General features: G+C 40.5%; 1 protein-coding gene across 2 annotated transcripts in view; it reads left to right on the plus strand.

Moving 5' to 3' along the window:
- MAN2A1 (mannosidase alpha class 2A member 1) overlaps positions 1-17,962 on the plus strand; it is a 198,672-nt gene that overhangs the window by 136,879 nt on the left and 43,831 nt on the right. For both annotated transcript variants that reach the window (XM_032762597.2, XM_032762598.2), the window contains exons 16-18: positions 3,118-3,232; positions 13,194-13,327; positions 15,212-15,353. In XM_032762597.2, coding sequence (XP_032618488.1) covers positions 3,118-3,232; positions 13,194-13,327; positions 15,212-15,353 — 391 coding nt within the window. The remainder of the gene's footprint in view (positions 1-3,117; positions 3,233-13,193; positions 13,328-15,211; positions 15,354-17,962) is intronic.

Genomic DNA, 17,962 nt, shown 5'->3' on the forward strand with positions numbered 1-17,962 from the left:
ATTGCAGCAAGGGTGGTTTAGGTTGGACATTAGGAAAAACTTCCTAACTGTCAGAGTGGTTAAGCGCCTAGGGAGCTTGTGGAATTTCCATCACTGGGGATTTTTAAGAGCAGGTTAGACAAACACCTGTCAGGGATGGTCTAGATAGTACTTAGTCTGCTGCACTCAAGGCAGGACTGGACTAGATGACCTCTTGAGGTCCTTTCCAGTTCTATGATTCTATGAAAAACCTCACCTCACTATACCAACCTTCAAGGCAATGAGGAAAAGATATATTCTCCCCAAGAATGTATAGTCTCTCAGTTCCCCATGGGAGCTTGTGGGGAGGTAGGGACAGCCATAACTAGAGGGACGATTAAACACAATTATGGTACTGCCTTCCCAAAAATTATGCGGTGGTGTTGATAATGAATTGAGCAAAAAGTTCATCAGATCATGACTGCTACACTTCACATTGTGAACTATGACCCAAAGATCAGATGGAAAAAGGCCTCCACCCTGGATGCTTAGAGTCTGTAAGAATGTAGACCTGGCCTGGCTTCAGGTTTGGGCAACCTTTGCAGGTGAGACAATGAAAAAATCTTTGCCCCAAGTTTGGAAGACTGTTGGTCTGCTTTGCTGTTCCATCAAAAGGCTTTGGTCCCAATAGCAATAGCATTTTTAGCTCAGTGCTCTGGAGATGAGGTTAGTTCTTGTAGGTATGAAGGACCTTCAGAGACTCAGTGTCCCAAAAAATTGTCCTGTTTAAAATGGAAAGCTAGGCCACCATGTTTTACATAAACATAGAGGGAGACACCAGGTTGTGATCCCTCTTTTGTGAAACAGTGCAGGTGTGGAGTATTGTGTGTCCTACAAGATGAGCCCCGTCATCATGTATCCGAGGGGGAAAGAGAACACAATCACAGATAGGGCTGAGCTGAAACAGATCTTCACAAACTGGCAGATCAGATTTTCCTCTACTACAGGACACCCAGGGGCAGCTCTGTATTTTACCTCCCCAAGCACAGCAGTCAGACAGCTTTCAGCGGCACGCCTGCAGGAGGTCTGCTGGTAATGCGGATTCGGCAGCATGCCTGCGGGAGGTCCACCAGTCCCGCACCTTTGGCGTACCCGCCACCGAAACTGCGGGACTGAACTGACCTCCCGCAGGCATGCCACTGAAGGCAGCCTGACTGCCGCCCTCACGGCAACTGGCATGCTGCACCGCCATGGCTTGCTGCCCCAGGCACACACTTGGAGCACTGGTGCCTGGAGCCACCCCTGAGGACACCAGCAGTGGATCTTATCATAAATTACCCAAACAAGAATCTCTGCTTCTCATCATGGTACCAAAAACATCATAGTAACATGATACTCTGTAAGAGGCTGTTACATGGCTTTATACTAAACTCTGTTGTAAATGTAGTGCCAAATTTCAGAAGAGACAATGGTTTGAAGATAGTAGCTCTTATTGCTTAGACAAGTATATTTCTTTACTCTGTTGCAAATGGCCATGGTCAGTATGATTCATGCTGTTGAGTCTGGTTTCAGATTGTCACTCAGAACCACAATACCTGCTTCATCACAATATGGGAGTCTTCTCCCAAAGAGCTTGCCTTCTGACATAGAGATTCATGTGCATGGTGTATCTGAGAAGGTGGTTCTTGACTTCTGAGGTGCCAGAAGGACGTTTAGCAGAAGGACATTACAAGTCCAAGTGGAAATATCTTTTAGTGCAGTACAAATAAACCCCATGGTTGGATGATGGGGAGCAAGTTGGAAGGAGGTTAAAAAAGCAAGAGGCCTATTTCTACCCTCATCTTTTACATCCATGCACAATAATATTCATCTCTGCGAATCTTATAGAAATGTGCCTTTAATCTTCAATAATGACCCTTGGGCTTTGGCTCCTATCCTCAGCCTTCCTACCAGTAGTCCCAGTCTGACAAACCCACTCTGGATCAGCAAACCGGGGCTAGGAGTTGGAAGTTTGAAAGGCTCTGTGCTCCTGAGACAGCTTCAGCTCCTGGACCCAGATGTCCTTCTGTCTCCTCCTAATCCCCTGTAATGTTCAGATGGAATGGGATGGGGCAAGGCTGAACTAGAACTAAAGCTTTGTCAGGAGTGCAGTTAATGGTTCAGCTAAGTCTATGCTGTAGTGGCTCCTTCTGTGTTTTTCCAAAAGTAATTGTGCATTAAGTTTAAGCTAAGACAGACCAGTAATGATATTTTTTCCCCTCATTTGTGTGTGTGTGCGCATGCGTGTACAAACTGGCAAAAAAGTATTAGACAACTTCAGGAATTCCCTTTCTTTTTTGGATATCCGAAATCAGGAATCCCTTGTCCAATTGACTTCAGATTTTTAGAAACATTCTACTTTAGCTCCCACAACTGACCTACTAATTTCCAGATATATTTGACTATTTTGTGGATTTTAAGGAGACCAACATCATGGTTTAAACGGATGATCTGCTGCAACTTTAACTATGGAACGACCATATATCACTCCGTAGTGGTTGGACCAAACAGACAAAAAATTCTTCCTGTTCTTTCAGCTGTGTTCACACTTCCTGCTTTGCTCAATCCGTACATTCATTTGATATGTTAAATGTGAACAGAAACTATGTTGAAATCAACTGTTAAAAATTAATGAAATCATCTAACAGTGACTTGGGCTTTGGATATGAAGTCCTAAGTGTGTAAGCAGCAGCTGACAAGTATAACTTTGTGAGAGAGAAAATTGAAGCTAAAATATATGTAATCACAGTAATATGTTACTTAACACTTATGTTGCTCTAATCTCCAAAATGCTTCACAAATTTTAACTCGATTTTCACAACATACCTGTAAGGTCTGTAATGAAGATTATTGTCATTTTCAGACAAGTTAGGGTTAAGAAAATTGCCCAAGACTACAAAGAAAGTCAATGTCAAAGTAGGGATTAGAAGTTATGAATTCCCAGCTCCCAGTCTTGTGTTCAGATGACCAGCCCCACACTCATTTAATATAGATGAAGAGTTATTTTTGGAGGGGTTTTAAATTAGGATTTAAACCTATTTAATAACTGATCTGCTGTGGATATTTTATCCTGAAAACAATTTTCATACCATTGTTTTAACTTTGTGTTTCTTTTTTCAGCCTTATGTTTTCACAGATCCACCTACCATAAGAGTTACTCATGGAAGGATTTTCTCAGAAGTTACTTGTTTTTTCCTTCATTTGACACACACAGTGCGACTCTACAAAGTTCAGGGTAAGAGGTTTTAAAACTGCAGTTACATGTGTCATTTTATTTTCTGTCTAATTTTGTTGTTCAGTTTGGACCTTACATTGGCTTTCCAGTGCTTTCATAACTTTTTATGCTTAGTATAGTGCTTGTCTAGGAATTGCCTTCTGATTGCAGCAGTCACTGGGTTTAAGGACAAATGATCTATTCTTGTGGTTTGCAGCAGTCACTCAACTAAAGGCAGACTTAAATCCAACAAATCTTCCTGGTGGAGGACTCCCTCAACGTTGGGAAATCATCTTATGGTGTAGGGCTGCCAAAGCGGCTCCTACACTATAGAATCGTAGACTTCAAGGTCAGAAGGGACCATTATGATCATCTGGTCTGACCATCTGCACAGCACAGCCCACAGAATCTCTCCCACCGACTCCTGTATCAAACTCCTAAACTATGTCTGAGCTATTGAAGTCCTCAAATCGTGGTTTAAAGACTTCAAGGTGCAGAGAATCCGCCAGCAAGTGACCCGTGCCCCGCGCTGTAGAGAGAGGTGAAAAAACTCCATGGCCTTGGCCAATCTGCCCTAGAGGAAAATTCCTTCCCGAGCCCAAATATGGCAATCAGTTAAACCTTGAGTATGTGGGCAAGACTCACCAGCCAGCACCCAGGAAAGAATTCTCTGTAGTAACTCAGATCCCACCCCATCTAACATCCCATCACAGGCCATTGGGCACATTTACTGCTAATAGTCAAAGACCAATTCATTGCCAAAATTAAGCTATCGCATCATACTATCCCCTTCATAAACTTATCAAGCTTAGTCATGAAGCCAGATATGCCTTTTGCCCCTACTGCTCCCCTTGGAAGGCTGTTATGGAACTTCACTCCTCTGATGGTTAGAAACCTTCATCTAATTTCAAATCTAAACTTCCTGATGGCCAGTTTATATCCATTTGTTCTTGTGTCCACATTGGTACTGAGCTTAAATAATTCCTCTCCCTCCCTGGTATTTATACCTCTGATATATTTATAGGGAGAAATCATATCTCCTGTCAGCCTTCTTTTGGTTAGGCTAAACAAGCCAAGCTCTTTCAGTCTCCTTTCATAAGATAGGTTTTCCATTCCTTGGATCATCTTAGTAGCCCTTCTCTGTACCTGTTCCACTTTGAATTCATCTTTCTTAAACATGGGAGATCAGAACTGCACACAGTATTCTAGAGGAGGTCTTACCAGTGCCTTGGAGAATGGTACTGACACCTCCTTATCTCTACTGGAAATACCTTGCCTGATGCATCCCAAGACCGCATTAGCTTTTTTCTCAGCCATATCACATTGGTGGCTCATAGTCATCCTGTGATCAATCAGTATTCCGAGATCCTTCTCCTCTTCTGTTATTTCCAACTCATGCGTCCCCAGCTTATAACAAAAATTCTTGTTGTTAATCCCTAAATGCATGACCTTGCACCTTTCACTATTAAATTTCATCCTGCTACTATTACTTCGGTTTACAAGGTCGTCCAAATCTTCCTGTGTGATATCCCAGTCCTTCTCTGTATTGGCAATACCTCCCAGCTTTGTGTCATCTGCAAACTTTATTAGCAGATTCCTATTCTTTGTGCCAAGGTCAATAATAAAAAGGTTAAATAAGATTGGTCCCCAAACCGATCCCTGTGGAAATCCACTACTAACCTCCCTCCAGCCTGACAGTTCACTTTTCAGTACGACCTGTTGTAGTCTCCCCTTTAACCAGTTCCTTATCCACCTTTCAGTTTTCATATTGATCCCTGTCTTTTCCTATTTAGCTAATAATTCCCCATGTGGAACTGTATCAAATGCCTTACTGAAATTGAGGTAAATTAGAGCCACTGCATTTCCTTTGTCTAAAAAATCTGTTACCTTCTCAAAGAAGGAGATCAGGTTGGTTTGGCACAATCTACCTTTTGTAAAACTATATTGTATTTTGTCCCAATTACCATTGACCTCAATGTCCTTATCTACTTTCTCCTTCAGAATTTTTTTCAAGACCTTGCATACTACAGATGTCAAACTAACAGGCCTGTATTTACCTGGCTCACTTTTTTTCCCTTTCTTAAAAACAGGAACTATGTTAGCAATTCTCCAGTCATATGGTCCAACCCCTGCATTTACAGATTCATTAAAATGTTTTGCTGAGGGGCTTGCAATTTCATGTGCTAGTTTCTTTAATATTCTTGGATGAAGATTATCTGGGCCCCCTGATTTCATCCCATTAAGCTCTTTGAGTATGGCTTCTACCTCAGATGTGGTAATATCTGCCTTCATATCCTCATTCCCATTTGTCATCCTACCATTGTCCCTAAACTCCTCATTAAAGACTGAGGCAAAGTATTTGTTTAAATATTGGGCCATGCCTAGATTATCCTTAACCTCCACTCCCTTCTCAGTGTTTAGTGGTCCCACTTCTTTTTTTTTCTTATTTATATGGCTGTAGAACCTTTTACTATTGGTTTTAATTCTCTTTGCAAGGTCCAACTCTACATGGCTTTTGGCCTTTCTCACTTTATCCCTACACCACTCAACACCCAGCACAGCTAGCATTCCTGAGATAAGGGATGTAGCAGTGGTGTAGCTGGGACATCCTGTTGCTCTGGCACTGTGCAGCTATTTTAGATTAGACTGGCCTTGAGGCTGCACCTGTGTTGAGGAGCACGCCATTGTAGAACCAGCCCCAGGAACAAGAAGTGTAAATGGCTCCTTTGTGCCTCCCTAAATCTCTCTCAGCTGCATGCGGCATTTAATGGGTCTGCAATCCTGACTAGGGTCTTTGGCTACCTACTGTAGAAATAATAAATATTTAAGTAATAATTGCTAAAATGAGGGAGGGAGAATTGTAATATTTTGAGAATTTCTCAAATCTGTTCCATCACCACCACCTCCCTATGGACATTCTTTTTTGTAGCTCAGTAAAACAGAAGTATAGTGTTTGGGGGAGTGCAGAGAAAATTTTATTCCCTACTTTTTTTTTCCGATTTCTTTATCATAGTGTTTGGATTTTTAAATGTAAATTATGTTGATAAGGTTAATTTCTTCTGACAGCCAGAGTTCATATCCAGCCATATTGCTTGACTTGCTTAACCAATTTTATTAATTTGTGTTTTCTTCATGGAATTGCCTCTTGAGTAGCACAGCATGCAAAGATTTGTCTATTTGAAGTCGGTTGGGAACATCAAGACAGAAATGTTGGGAATCCACTTATTGTCACATCAGAACTTTTAGTGGCATAGGCAAGCATCAGCCTGGCAGTTTGTAACTCTTTAAGTGTTTGAGTTTGCATCCTGAATACATTTCTTCAAATATAATTTTTTTTCTAAGTAATTATACTTCTTTTCCATATTTCAGGGCACAATCCAGACTAACGAGCAGCTGTCACCCTACCCTGCAACCTCAGATATCTTACAATGCCTTGCTGAAATATCTTCCACCTGGGCCACTCACAAATAGCTTTCCAGCATGCAAAACTACATCCTGAGTGTCTGTGTGTAACTGCAGCCTGCCTGCCACACTTGGGTTACACGCTGGCTCTCACCAGCCTTGGTAATACTGCAGGGTGACCCCAACACACCCCTAGTTTTAGATTTTCCCTCAAAAATGTATGTCCTGTACTTTCTTGGACAGTACAAAATATTTTAAGTCCACTATTCCTTAAATAGAATATGCCATTTTATTATCTCAGATAGTTATTCTGACACTTCTGTTTAAACACCCTGGATTAGCTAAACGGTAAAATAAGTTCATTAACTACAAAGAGGGAGATATTTTAAGTTTCTACAAGTAATGAAGTACAAGTCAGAAATGGTTACAAGAAAAATAAGGATAAAACTTTTACTAATGCCTAACTTAAACTAATCATATTCAAACAAAGTTTCTCACCATGTACTTTCAGCAGTCTTACTGACCAAACTCAGTAGGTCATGATCTCTCCCCCGAAGTTCAACTAATGCTTTCTTTGTCACTTCAGATGCTCAGGGAAAGTGAGATGTGCCTTGGGGTATTTGTTCCTCCTTTTTATAGTTTCAGTCCCCATCCTGAAAAACATTTCCAGCTAGGAACGAGGAGACAGAGTCCATATGGAAGGATGTTCTTGCTGGCTTTTTCTCAACTGTTTGAGCTTTCTTTGTTTCCCTCCCTACTTGATGATTCTGTTTACTGCTTAAATGCAACTAAAGGCATGCACACATTCCTTTCTGTAGGAGAGACCTGTTCGCTGACTTGTTTGGGCAGGGCTGTGGCATTTGGAACAAGTGTTAATAACATCATATAGAAAAATCTTATAACTTTACATACAGTGTTGCCATACAAATTTTACCAGGACAATACTGATCAGAAAATTGAGTTTTCAAGGCAGACCTTCCAAGGCATACTTTTGTTACAAAGTTTTATTACAATAGTGTGTAAGTTGTGGATACAGAGGCATATTTGATCACACCTATGTAAGTACTTGCAGACTCTGATCTAGGCATCTTTAAATCTCCTCTGGGATAAAGTACACAGCTTAAGTCTCTCACTGTGTACTTTCAAAACCTTGAATCATTCTTCTATCTTTTCTGATCCCTTTCCAGTTTTTCTGCCATCTTTTTTTAAGTGGGGACACACATTCAATAAGGTTTCACTAGTGCAGTATTACAGAGGTAATGCCACTTCTCTTCTCCAGGGATTGCAATTTCCCTCTTAGCTACAATATTGCACAGGAAGCTCATGTTCAACTGGTTACCTACTGTGACAGGGTTGGGCCAGATGGCTACAGGAGAGTGATAGAAGGCAGATATATTAGCCTCAAGTTAAGCAGGTCCCTTTTCCTGGGTAAGGTAACAGAGGCAGTTCCAGAACCATCAGGAACTTGCTGGAACAAATTAAGGCAGAAAGGCTAATTAGGACACCTGGAGCTAATTAAGAAGCTACTAGAATCTGTTAAGACAGGCAGCCTAATCAGGGCACCTGGTTTAAAAAGGATCTCACTTCAGTCAGTGAGGCGCACGTGTGAGGAGCTGGGAGTAAGAGGTGCAAGAAGCTGAGAGTGAGTAGGCATACTGCTGGAGGACTGCAAAGTACAAGCATTACTAGATTTCAAGAGGAAGGTCCTGTGGTGAGGATAAAGAGGATGTTGGGAGGAGGCCATGGTGAAGTAGACCAGGAAGTTGTAGCTGTCACGCAGCTGTTACAGGAGACACTATAGACAGCTGCAATCCACAGGGCCCTGGGCTGGAACCCAGAGTAGAGGGTGGGCCAAGGTTCCCCCCATCCCCTCAACTCCCTATTTGATATAAGAAGAGTTGATCTGGACTGTGGGTCCCATCAGAGGGAAAGGTTTCTGGCCTGTCCCCTGACACATTAGGTGGGCCAGCAGAGACTGTGGGGATTGTTCTCCTCCTTTTCCCAATCCTGGCCAGTGAAGAGGTTAGCCAAGTGGATGGCAGGTTTGTGCCACTAACAAAAGGAGCCAAACTGAAGACTGCCATGAACCTCTGAGGCGAGCAAATCTGCCAGAAAGCGCAGAACCCTCCAAGGCAGAGGAGGAACTTTATCACACTATCATGACCTTAAGTTCTTTTCAATGTCACTGCATTCCCGGATTCAGCCATGTATATTGTAAGTGTGACCTACATTCTTTGTTTATGTACGACCTCACAATTGGCTTTGTTAAAACACACAATGGCATCTTACCAAGCAGTCCAGATTGGTCTGTACATCTGACCTGTTTCCATCATTACTTGCCAGTCAAGGTTGGATCTGAAACCTGTTAATTAGTTGTGTTTTGGGAATACAAACGATGATCTCTGTCCACTATAAAAATCTTAAACTGTTTGAACCTCATGGTTTATAAGTAGGAATAGAGCTCAGGACCACCTGCTCCAAATGGCCATGTGAAAGGCAGTTCAAGTGGTTTCAGTGAAACCGGGCTTTGCTCCCCTTCCTTTAACTTTTTTTCTCTTTTCTTCCATGTTGGGGTCCTAACCTTCTCTGTAACTGTTCCCTTCACTAGACCTCAATTAAACTTATCCACATTCCTGAGCTCTTTTTCATTAGTTTTACCTGATGCAGCTCTGAGTTTCACAGAGGTATTATGATCTCTTACCTGACTTCCTTACGTTTCATTAGCTCTTTCAACTTCTAGTGCAGTTATTCCAAACATAGCAATTCATTCATAAAGAGCATGGTGGGTGAATTCTTATGGTCAGCTGTGATTTCCACCATGAATACCTACAAGCACAAGAGTGATGCTCAAAAATGCAAGCTGTAGCAGGCCCATGAAAACGGTGATCAGAAAAGTGTGAGTGGTCTACAAAATAACTTGAAATATTTGACCGTGTTGCAGACAGTTCTGCTACTTGCATTTCTTACCCTTACCCTAAGCTAGTGAGGATGTTGATTTGGGTTTGTCAGGCTTGTTCAGCTCTGGAGTATCTGATTCTGGCACAAAACTTGATATTGAATTGTTGGGTCCCAGAATCTGATTTTTCAGCAGAACACTGCCCATTGGTTACTAGCACAACTGTTACAGATGTGGATTCTGAAAGTGATTTGGTTATTGGAAGCATGGGGCAGAATTTTGTCTTCAAGGAAGATCTGGCTGCTTGGCCACAAAAGTGACAGATTGTTTGTTTTTTTGGTAGAAAGTGGTCTCATTGTTCAATTAGAATGAACCTGTTTGCTTAGTGAATGCAAATAAAGGCAAATATTAAAATTGTGACTCTTTGTCAAAATTTCTAATGGGGAATTGCACCAGCGATCTTGGTTGATATGCAGTTTGACTCTTGCCTTCTTGTTCTGTTTGTTTGCTTTTCCAGCCAAACTCCTTGTCTTCCTTTGCACACTGTAAAACTGGGTTCACAAACTTTTTCCACGTTAGCAATTGATTATGCCTACATAAACATTCAAAGAACGGGTGGAAGCAATTGCTTGCTGGATAGAAATTGCAGAATGGTTGGTAAAGGACTGCGCAATTGACAAAGATATGCAAATCTGCTATCACAAGATACAGTATTTTGCTTTATTTCTTGGATATTTTGCTGTGCTTGGGTGAGAGATTTAGTTTTGAGAGGTTCAGATGAGAAATTAGAAAGTTGTCATAATGGTAATTTTTGGTGTGTGTTTGAATTGCTTGCAAGGCATGGTAGCATGTTGTGAGATCATGTAGACACTATTAAGACCAGTCCTATAAAAAGCATGTAGACTCTTTTTTTTGACAGATTTAGGAAAGTTTAAATACTTCTCCATTGTATTTGTATTCCAAACTCTTCCAAATGGAACAAATGTCTCAAGTGTTTAAGGTATATTGAGATATCAAAAAATGGAGAAAAGGTTGGTGACTGCTTTATAGGTTTTATTGATACCCTTCTCTGTTTTGGTGTAAATATGACAGGTTATTTTAGAGATTCTGAAAAAAGACTGTTTAGATATCGCTAATTGGAGGGGACAAAGCTATGACAAGAGTGCTAACATGGCTCCAGCATACAAAGGTATTCAAAATAAAATTCACCAGATAAATCAGTATGCATCTTTTGTCCCCTGTGCTGCTGACTCACTAAATTTTCTTGGAGAACCAGCTGAAATGTGTTTTCCACAAGTTATTCTAAATTTTGGAATTGTTCAAAGATTGTATACCTTCTTTTCCTCTTTTATTAGTTGTTGAAATATGTTGAAAAACATGTTAGAATTACATTGGAAAGCCAAACCACAACAAGATGGTCAACCAGGGTAGAGGTAATCCATTTACTATGAAATTAACTTGAGGATTTTCTTGATGTTTTGTTGAGATCAAGGCTACACACAATCTTACTGCAGAATTTAAGTCTGAAGTTCATAGTTTACAAACAAATATTTCTTAATTTTCTTTTCTTGTTTTGGCCAAGATGTGGCATACTATCTTATAAAAAAAAATTAACCTGTAAGCTCCATTTTGAAATTCCTCATAGGTTGTGTACACCTAATTAACTTTTAAAATCTGGTTCTCATCCCTCCCCCCTCCATCGCCCAGTAGACATACTTTGTGTTCCCAGTCACATCAAAATTAAGTCTTCAAATTCTCTGCCCTTGAAAGCCTTATTTACTCATATTCAAATGACTCTGTACTTTCTCTTCAGTCCTATGATTGTATCAGAGTTGTTGGGGGGGAGGGATAGCTCAGTGGTTTGAACATTGGCCTGCTAAACCCAGGGTTGTGAGTTCAATCCTTGAGGGGGCCACTTAGGGATCTCGGGCAAAAATCAGTACTTGATCCTGTAAAAGCAGCAGAGAATCCTGTGGCACCTTATAGACTTAACAGACATTTTGGATCATGAGCTTCGTGGGTGAATACCCACTTCGTCAGATGCATGTAGTGGAACTTTCCAGGGGCAGGTATATATGTGCTAGCAAGCAAGCTAAAGATAACGAGGTTAGTTCAATCAGGGAGGATGAGGCCCTGTTCTAGCAGTTGAGGTGTGAANGCTCTGCTCTGACTCACTACCAGCTGCTCTGACTGTGTGTGTGTTAGGTCCCCTCTAATTACTGGGCCTGGATCCAAAGTTCTGCCTCAAATCCACCCTTGGGAGCTTTAAATTATAGATTAAACATTCTTTCCATTTTAATAATCTAAAATCTTAGTGAGGGGAGTGTACATTTTCAAAAATAGATTTGCTTTTGTTTGCCAAAGTGCCTTTAAAAATGTCTCCATACAAGTAGGCATCACAATGTTGTGGCTGTGGGCTGTGTGTTATGACGCTCTTTTGAAACTCAGGAATGCCAAACCTGATCTATTTATGTATCTATTTTTATCTTATTTAGATTATAAACTCTCTGGGCAGGAATTATCTCTTATTGTGTATCTGTACAGTGCTTAGCACTGATCTCAGTTGGGGCATTGAGACAAATCAGTAGTAATAATAAATAAATGTGATGTGTTTTGAAAGAAAAAAAAGTTTAAAAGAGAAATGAGTTTAACTACTTGGTCTTTGCTCATGTACCATACTGTCATCTCCTGGGTTATTAGAATATCCTTATGCATATGGCTTTTAACGTTGTGCCAACTTTTTCATTATAAGTCATTTTTTCCAGAGTTTAATAATGGGTCTGTAAACATTGGTTTTGGTATGCAGCATAGCTCACATAACCCTAACCTAAGAGGAAGTTGTTTTGGAAAATATCAAGCCAATCAATCTCTCTTATTCATTGTAGTTATAAGTGTGTTACAGGAAAAAGGAGTAGTTTGAATGTAAAGACTCATTTTTCTGCCTGTGTCTGACGAAGTGAGTATTCACCCACGAAAGCTCATGATCCAAAATGTCTGTTAGTCTATAAGGTGCCACAGGATTCTCTGCTGCTTTTACAGATTCAGACTAACACAGCTACCCCTCTGATACCTGAGTACTTGATCCTGCTAGTGAAGGTAGGGGGCTGGACTCGATGATCTTTCAAGATCCCTTCCAGTTCTAGGAGATTGGTATATCTCCAATTATTATTATTATTTATTATCATAGGAGTGGTAGGAGACTAGCAGCAGCAGACCTACACCCACAAAGGAGAAGGAGCAGCAGCAGCATCAGGCACCAACAATTTAAGGTGGAGGAGCAGCCTGTTCCAGAGGATTAGCTAGTGCTCAGGGGCTGTACTCAGCAATGATGTTGCACACCCCATTGCCTGCGGGAGTGTGCTGACTTCTATACTGGTTTTGGCTATTAGTAATCTGCAGATTTTAATAATCCACATCGTTTTTCTACTCCATGTTATTGAAGCTTTCAAAATTATATGGCAAATCTGGTAGGTAGCAGTGGTGTAGAGTCTCTGCTACCCCATTCTATAATACTGATACATGGACTGGGTTCTAAGATTACTCCTCTCTATAAGGGTAGACATTAACATGGAAGGAAAATTGATTGAGGGGAGCTGAAACATTGTTATGCTATGGGGAGAGCTCTATAGAACTTGGTTTTTATTTTTTAATAATCAGAAATTGTAAATATACTTTTAAATTTAGGATTGGAAGGTGAGTCTCTTGAGCTGTCCAATATTGTGGACATTAGAGGAGAATACAATCGTGAGATTGCAATGAGAATTTCATCTGATGTAAACAGCCAAAACAGGTTTTACACTGACCTTAATGGATATCAGGTAATTACCATCTGTTAATTCTGAATATAGTAACTATGACAAATTTAGAATCATTATGGCTTAATATTTGGCTTTTTAGTTGATTTTTTGTCTTATTTACCCAAGCAAATAATAGTTTAGTATGAGAATGTTAATTAGTTTGAAAGTAGACATTGATTTAAATATATAATATTTTTCCTGACATGACTTAGATGCACTTAAATGCTGTGGATGGCTTTTCCAAGATTAAAAAATGTTTATTTTAGGCTGATTTGTCATGACAGACAGACATATGTTGTATACAAAAACTGTGTTTTGGTTATAACAATATGATGGTACTAATATATCCTTTGTTTATAGACTATTATTGTTATTATTATTTTATTATTATTATTTTAGTTTTGTATGATGCTTTGGACTTCAAAGATAATCTCCTCTGTGCATGAGTATTGGAAGGAGGAGGAGATTTTTAAAAATGAAATATTTGATTTTTCATTATTTCTGAGTGCTATCAGCATTGTATGTGCTGCAGAATATGTAGAAGACTCAGATTTTTGTCTCAGAAACTTCAGTCTACATAAGGTACTAAAGTAGATGTTAGTCATCATGGAAATTAGCATGTTACAAATATTGGAGAGACTTTCAAAGAGAAATATATGTTCCATTTCAAGGCAATTTAAGATTTAAATAACTTCTCAGAGTTTGTATTTTGGCATCTGCTCTGTCAGGAGGCCACGAAATTCTGCAGAATCTAAGAACCCCAAAATTCCTTTTTCATACTGTCCAGCATTGATAAAGTGATAGCATCCATGGCAAAGGATATGATATTTCCTGAGGAAGGTGCCTTCTTTTAAAACAGCAAAACAACCCACCAGCCCCAACAAAGAACAAACCCCTGCAAAAAGGAAAGTAGAATCCGCCCTTAAAATGGACTTCAAAGCTACATCAGTTGTATCAAGAACGTTTCTGGCAACCACATATTTTTCTCAGTCCACATTGTGATGATCTGAAACAGTTCTCAGGGTCAAAGCATAAAAATAAATTGAACTAATAGGTCATTAACAAATCATCACACGCACTATAGATATGTTGTATTCCTTTCCTTTTCTGTCTTGTCTATTTAGATTATAAGATATTTGGAGTGGATGCTGGCTCTTACTATATGTTTGCACAGTGCCTAGCAGGCCCTGATCTTATTTGGGACCTCTAGTGGCTACTGTGATGCATATAAATTGTATAATAATTTATTGGACCATAGTAAGCCATAGTATTGATGATGCATCTGATGGGAAAGAATGCAGATCATTTTTCTTAGCTATGTTGGCTCTGTGGTGTTTGTAGAAGTAAAAAGTAGTAAAAATTTTGTTTCACTATTCTCACCAGATATGATTCTGAGTACATAGGGACCCAGATCTGTCCAGTAAGAAATGGCCATTTTATTTAATTATTTCAAAGTAGTACTGCACTTAAATATGAAAAAATCAAGTGAAGTTTTAAAGAACTAAAGAATATTTAATAGTACTATACATTCATCTACACAGATCTGTGCTAGAAATCCTAGGAATAATTTTTACACTACTTTGAGCTTATTCACAATCTGCTTTTCTCAAAAATACTGCTCCTCATGCTAAGAGCCATTACAATTCTTTATGCAAATTCCATTGAAGAACCTTTCATTTTTTGAAAACTACTTTGAACTACTAGTACATGTAAGTTACACCACTTCTGAAATAATGTTGGCCATAAGTCCCTGCTAATCTGAACGATACAGTGGAGGGACTTGCTTTGGTGTCCATCAGTTGTTGCTCCCAAAGCGTATAAGATAAATGCCTAGAAAGATATTTTGTATTTTTTTACATATTTAAATATCAATGGAATGTACTGATGTTAATTTTGATATTGTAGATTCAGCCCAGAGTGGCAATGAGCAAATTGCCTCTTCAAGCAAATATCTATCCAATGACTACAATGGCTTATATCCAGGATAGTGGCGTTCGTTTGACTCTACATTCTGCTCAGTCTCTAGGTGTTACAAGCTTGAAAAGTGGTAAGTACAGTATGGGAAAGGTTTTCAAAATCTGACCTACATATTAAATCATCTCAAGTATTCAGAGGATTGTTTCACAGATTACCGTGCTGTGTAGTATCCCTTCCTTGAGAATGTAAAGAAAAAGGAACATTTTTACTACATCTAAAACATTACAGTTTGTAGTGTGAGGAATATATTAGGAGCATGGGAGTGGCCATTCTGAATCAGAATACTAGTGTCCAGCTACTCTAGTATCCTATCTCCAGTAGTGACGAGCACTTGTTGCTAAGAGGAAGCCATGCAGTAGGCAGATACGAGATTTACTCACACAGAAACTCTCTTCCTAACTCCCATTAGTTAGAGGTTATTTTATGTCCTTGAGATGGGATTATGGCCAATCCATTGCTCTTGGGGGGGTTTTAATGTTTGCTTTTATAATTCTGGATAGTTTTGTTTATCTATAAAAGTGTTTTTTGAATCCTGCTAAACTTCTAGCTTCAGTGGTACCTTATTGCGGTGAGTTACACCATCTAATTTTGTGTTGTCTGGAAAAAGTATGTTCTTTATTCAGTTTTGAATTTTCTACCTTTTGATTTACTTGAATATCTCCTTATTCTTGCATTGTAAGAGAAGGTGAATAGAAGTTTCCTATATACCAACCCAGTTCATAAAACTAGCTTTTAGTATTTACTTTTAGGCATAAAAGTGGTCATGAATAAATCCTGTTTAAGCATATGAAGTGGTGCTGAAAGATGTGTATAGTACTCTAGGTGCTATCTTCAGTAGATCTTTATTTACTGTCTCCCCAACCCGCGCTAGTTATCCAGTGCCCTATCTGCTTTCTCAGTGTGGCACAAAATAGCTTATTTTCCTGAGGACTGAAAAGCTTTAGGGCATGTTTACACTGACAAAGTTACAGCACCGGCAGTTGCAGTGTCACTCAGAGAGTGCAGAAGAAAAACTGTTGTTGTGTGTTCACACTGGCAGCTGCCTGTGCAATGGCATGTTTACACTTGCGGCACCTGCAGCGGTATTCGGAGTGGTGCACTCTGGGCAGCTGTCCCACAGAGTACCTCTTTCTCTTTTGATGCTAAGACTTGTGGGAAGGCAGAGGAGGCTGCGGGGCATCCTGGGTACTGTCCTAATGCCTTGTGATGCATTGCTTTGCATCATAGCAATTCCTCACACCACTGAGTGAAGGAGAAAAAACAATTGCTTACCATGGTGTGACTCTTTCTCAGATTGCCTCAGTGTATCTAGACTTCCTTCGCCTTTCCCTGTTGTTTTGGAATTTGATAATAAATTCTTGACTTAGTGTAAGAAATGTAGTGAATGTTGGGGCTGCACTCCATATATAGTCTTGGCTGAGGGCCCTTGCAAGTGTGTATGCACAGTCTCAATGAACTCTTTTAGCCAGGAACATCTGATCTCAGGTGTCAGGATGTACACTGTCACCCAGGATATGTATCCATCCAGCAGAACAACACAGATAGCAGTAAGTAGTGGTGCTTGAATATACCAGCCATATGCATCACCAAGTATCTCTTTGCTACTCTTGGGATCCTGATCTATGGTATGAGGAACATAATAATTTCTATGCTTCGGTCCACATTTGACACCATCTTTCAACTGTTTGTGTACAGCACGGGCTGCCTCTTTCGGGTTGCAGGAATGGATCCCGAGCTGCTGACCAGTATGCTGTTCGCTCTGACCAACATGTCACAAGTGACAGTGGAGTTATTCCTTAAACTACAAAGGCAAGAGGAGTGCAACATTGATCTCGCCACATGGAGTAGCTACGACACGAGATTGCTTGTTGCATTCACAGAGGTGCTGACCACAGTGGAACGCTGCTTTTGGGCTCAGAAAATGAGCACTGAGTGGTGGGATCACATCATGATACACGTCTGGGATGATGAGTAGTGGCTGCAGAACTTTGGCATGAGGAAAGCCACATTCATGGGACTGTGTGATGAGTTCACCCCAGCCCTGCGGCGCAAGGACATGAGAATGAGAGCTGCCCTGTCCCTGGAGAAGAGTGTGGCGATTGCACAGTGGAAGCTGGCTACTCCAGACTGCTACCAATCAGTCGCCAACCAGTTGGGAGTGGGAAAGTCAACCCTTGGAGTCATGTTGATGGAAGTGTTCATTAATCGCATCCTGCTCTGAAAGACCCTGGCTCTGGGCAACGTGCATGAGATTGTGGATGGCTTTGCACAAATGGGCTCTAAATGCGGAGGGGCAATACATGGCACACCCATTCCAATTCTAGCACTAGACCACCTAGCCACCGAGTACATTAATCACAGGGGTATTTCGCAATGCTTCTCCAGGCGCTTGTGGATCACCGTGGGCGTTTCACAGACATTAACGCAGGCTGGTCTGGAAAGATGCATGACGCATGCATCTGGCCTGTTCAAGAAGCTGCAAACAGGGACTTTCTTCCCGGACTAGAAAATCACCATAGGGGAAGTAGAAATGCCCATTGTGATCCTGGGAGACCCCACGTACCCCTTAATGCTGTGGCTCACGAAGCCATATATGGGGCAACTTTACAGCAGCAAGGAGTGGTTCGACAATGGGCTGAGCAAGTGCATTTGGCCATTTAAAAGCCCACAGGTGATGCG

This window comes from Chelonoidis abingdonii, chromosome 6 (genome assembly GCF_003597395.2).
Source record: "Chelonoidis abingdonii isolate Lonesome George chromosome 6, CheloAbing_2.0, whole genome shotgun sequence".
NCBI lineage: Eukaryota > Metazoa > Chordata > Testudines > Testudinidae > Chelonoidis > Chelonoidis abingdonii.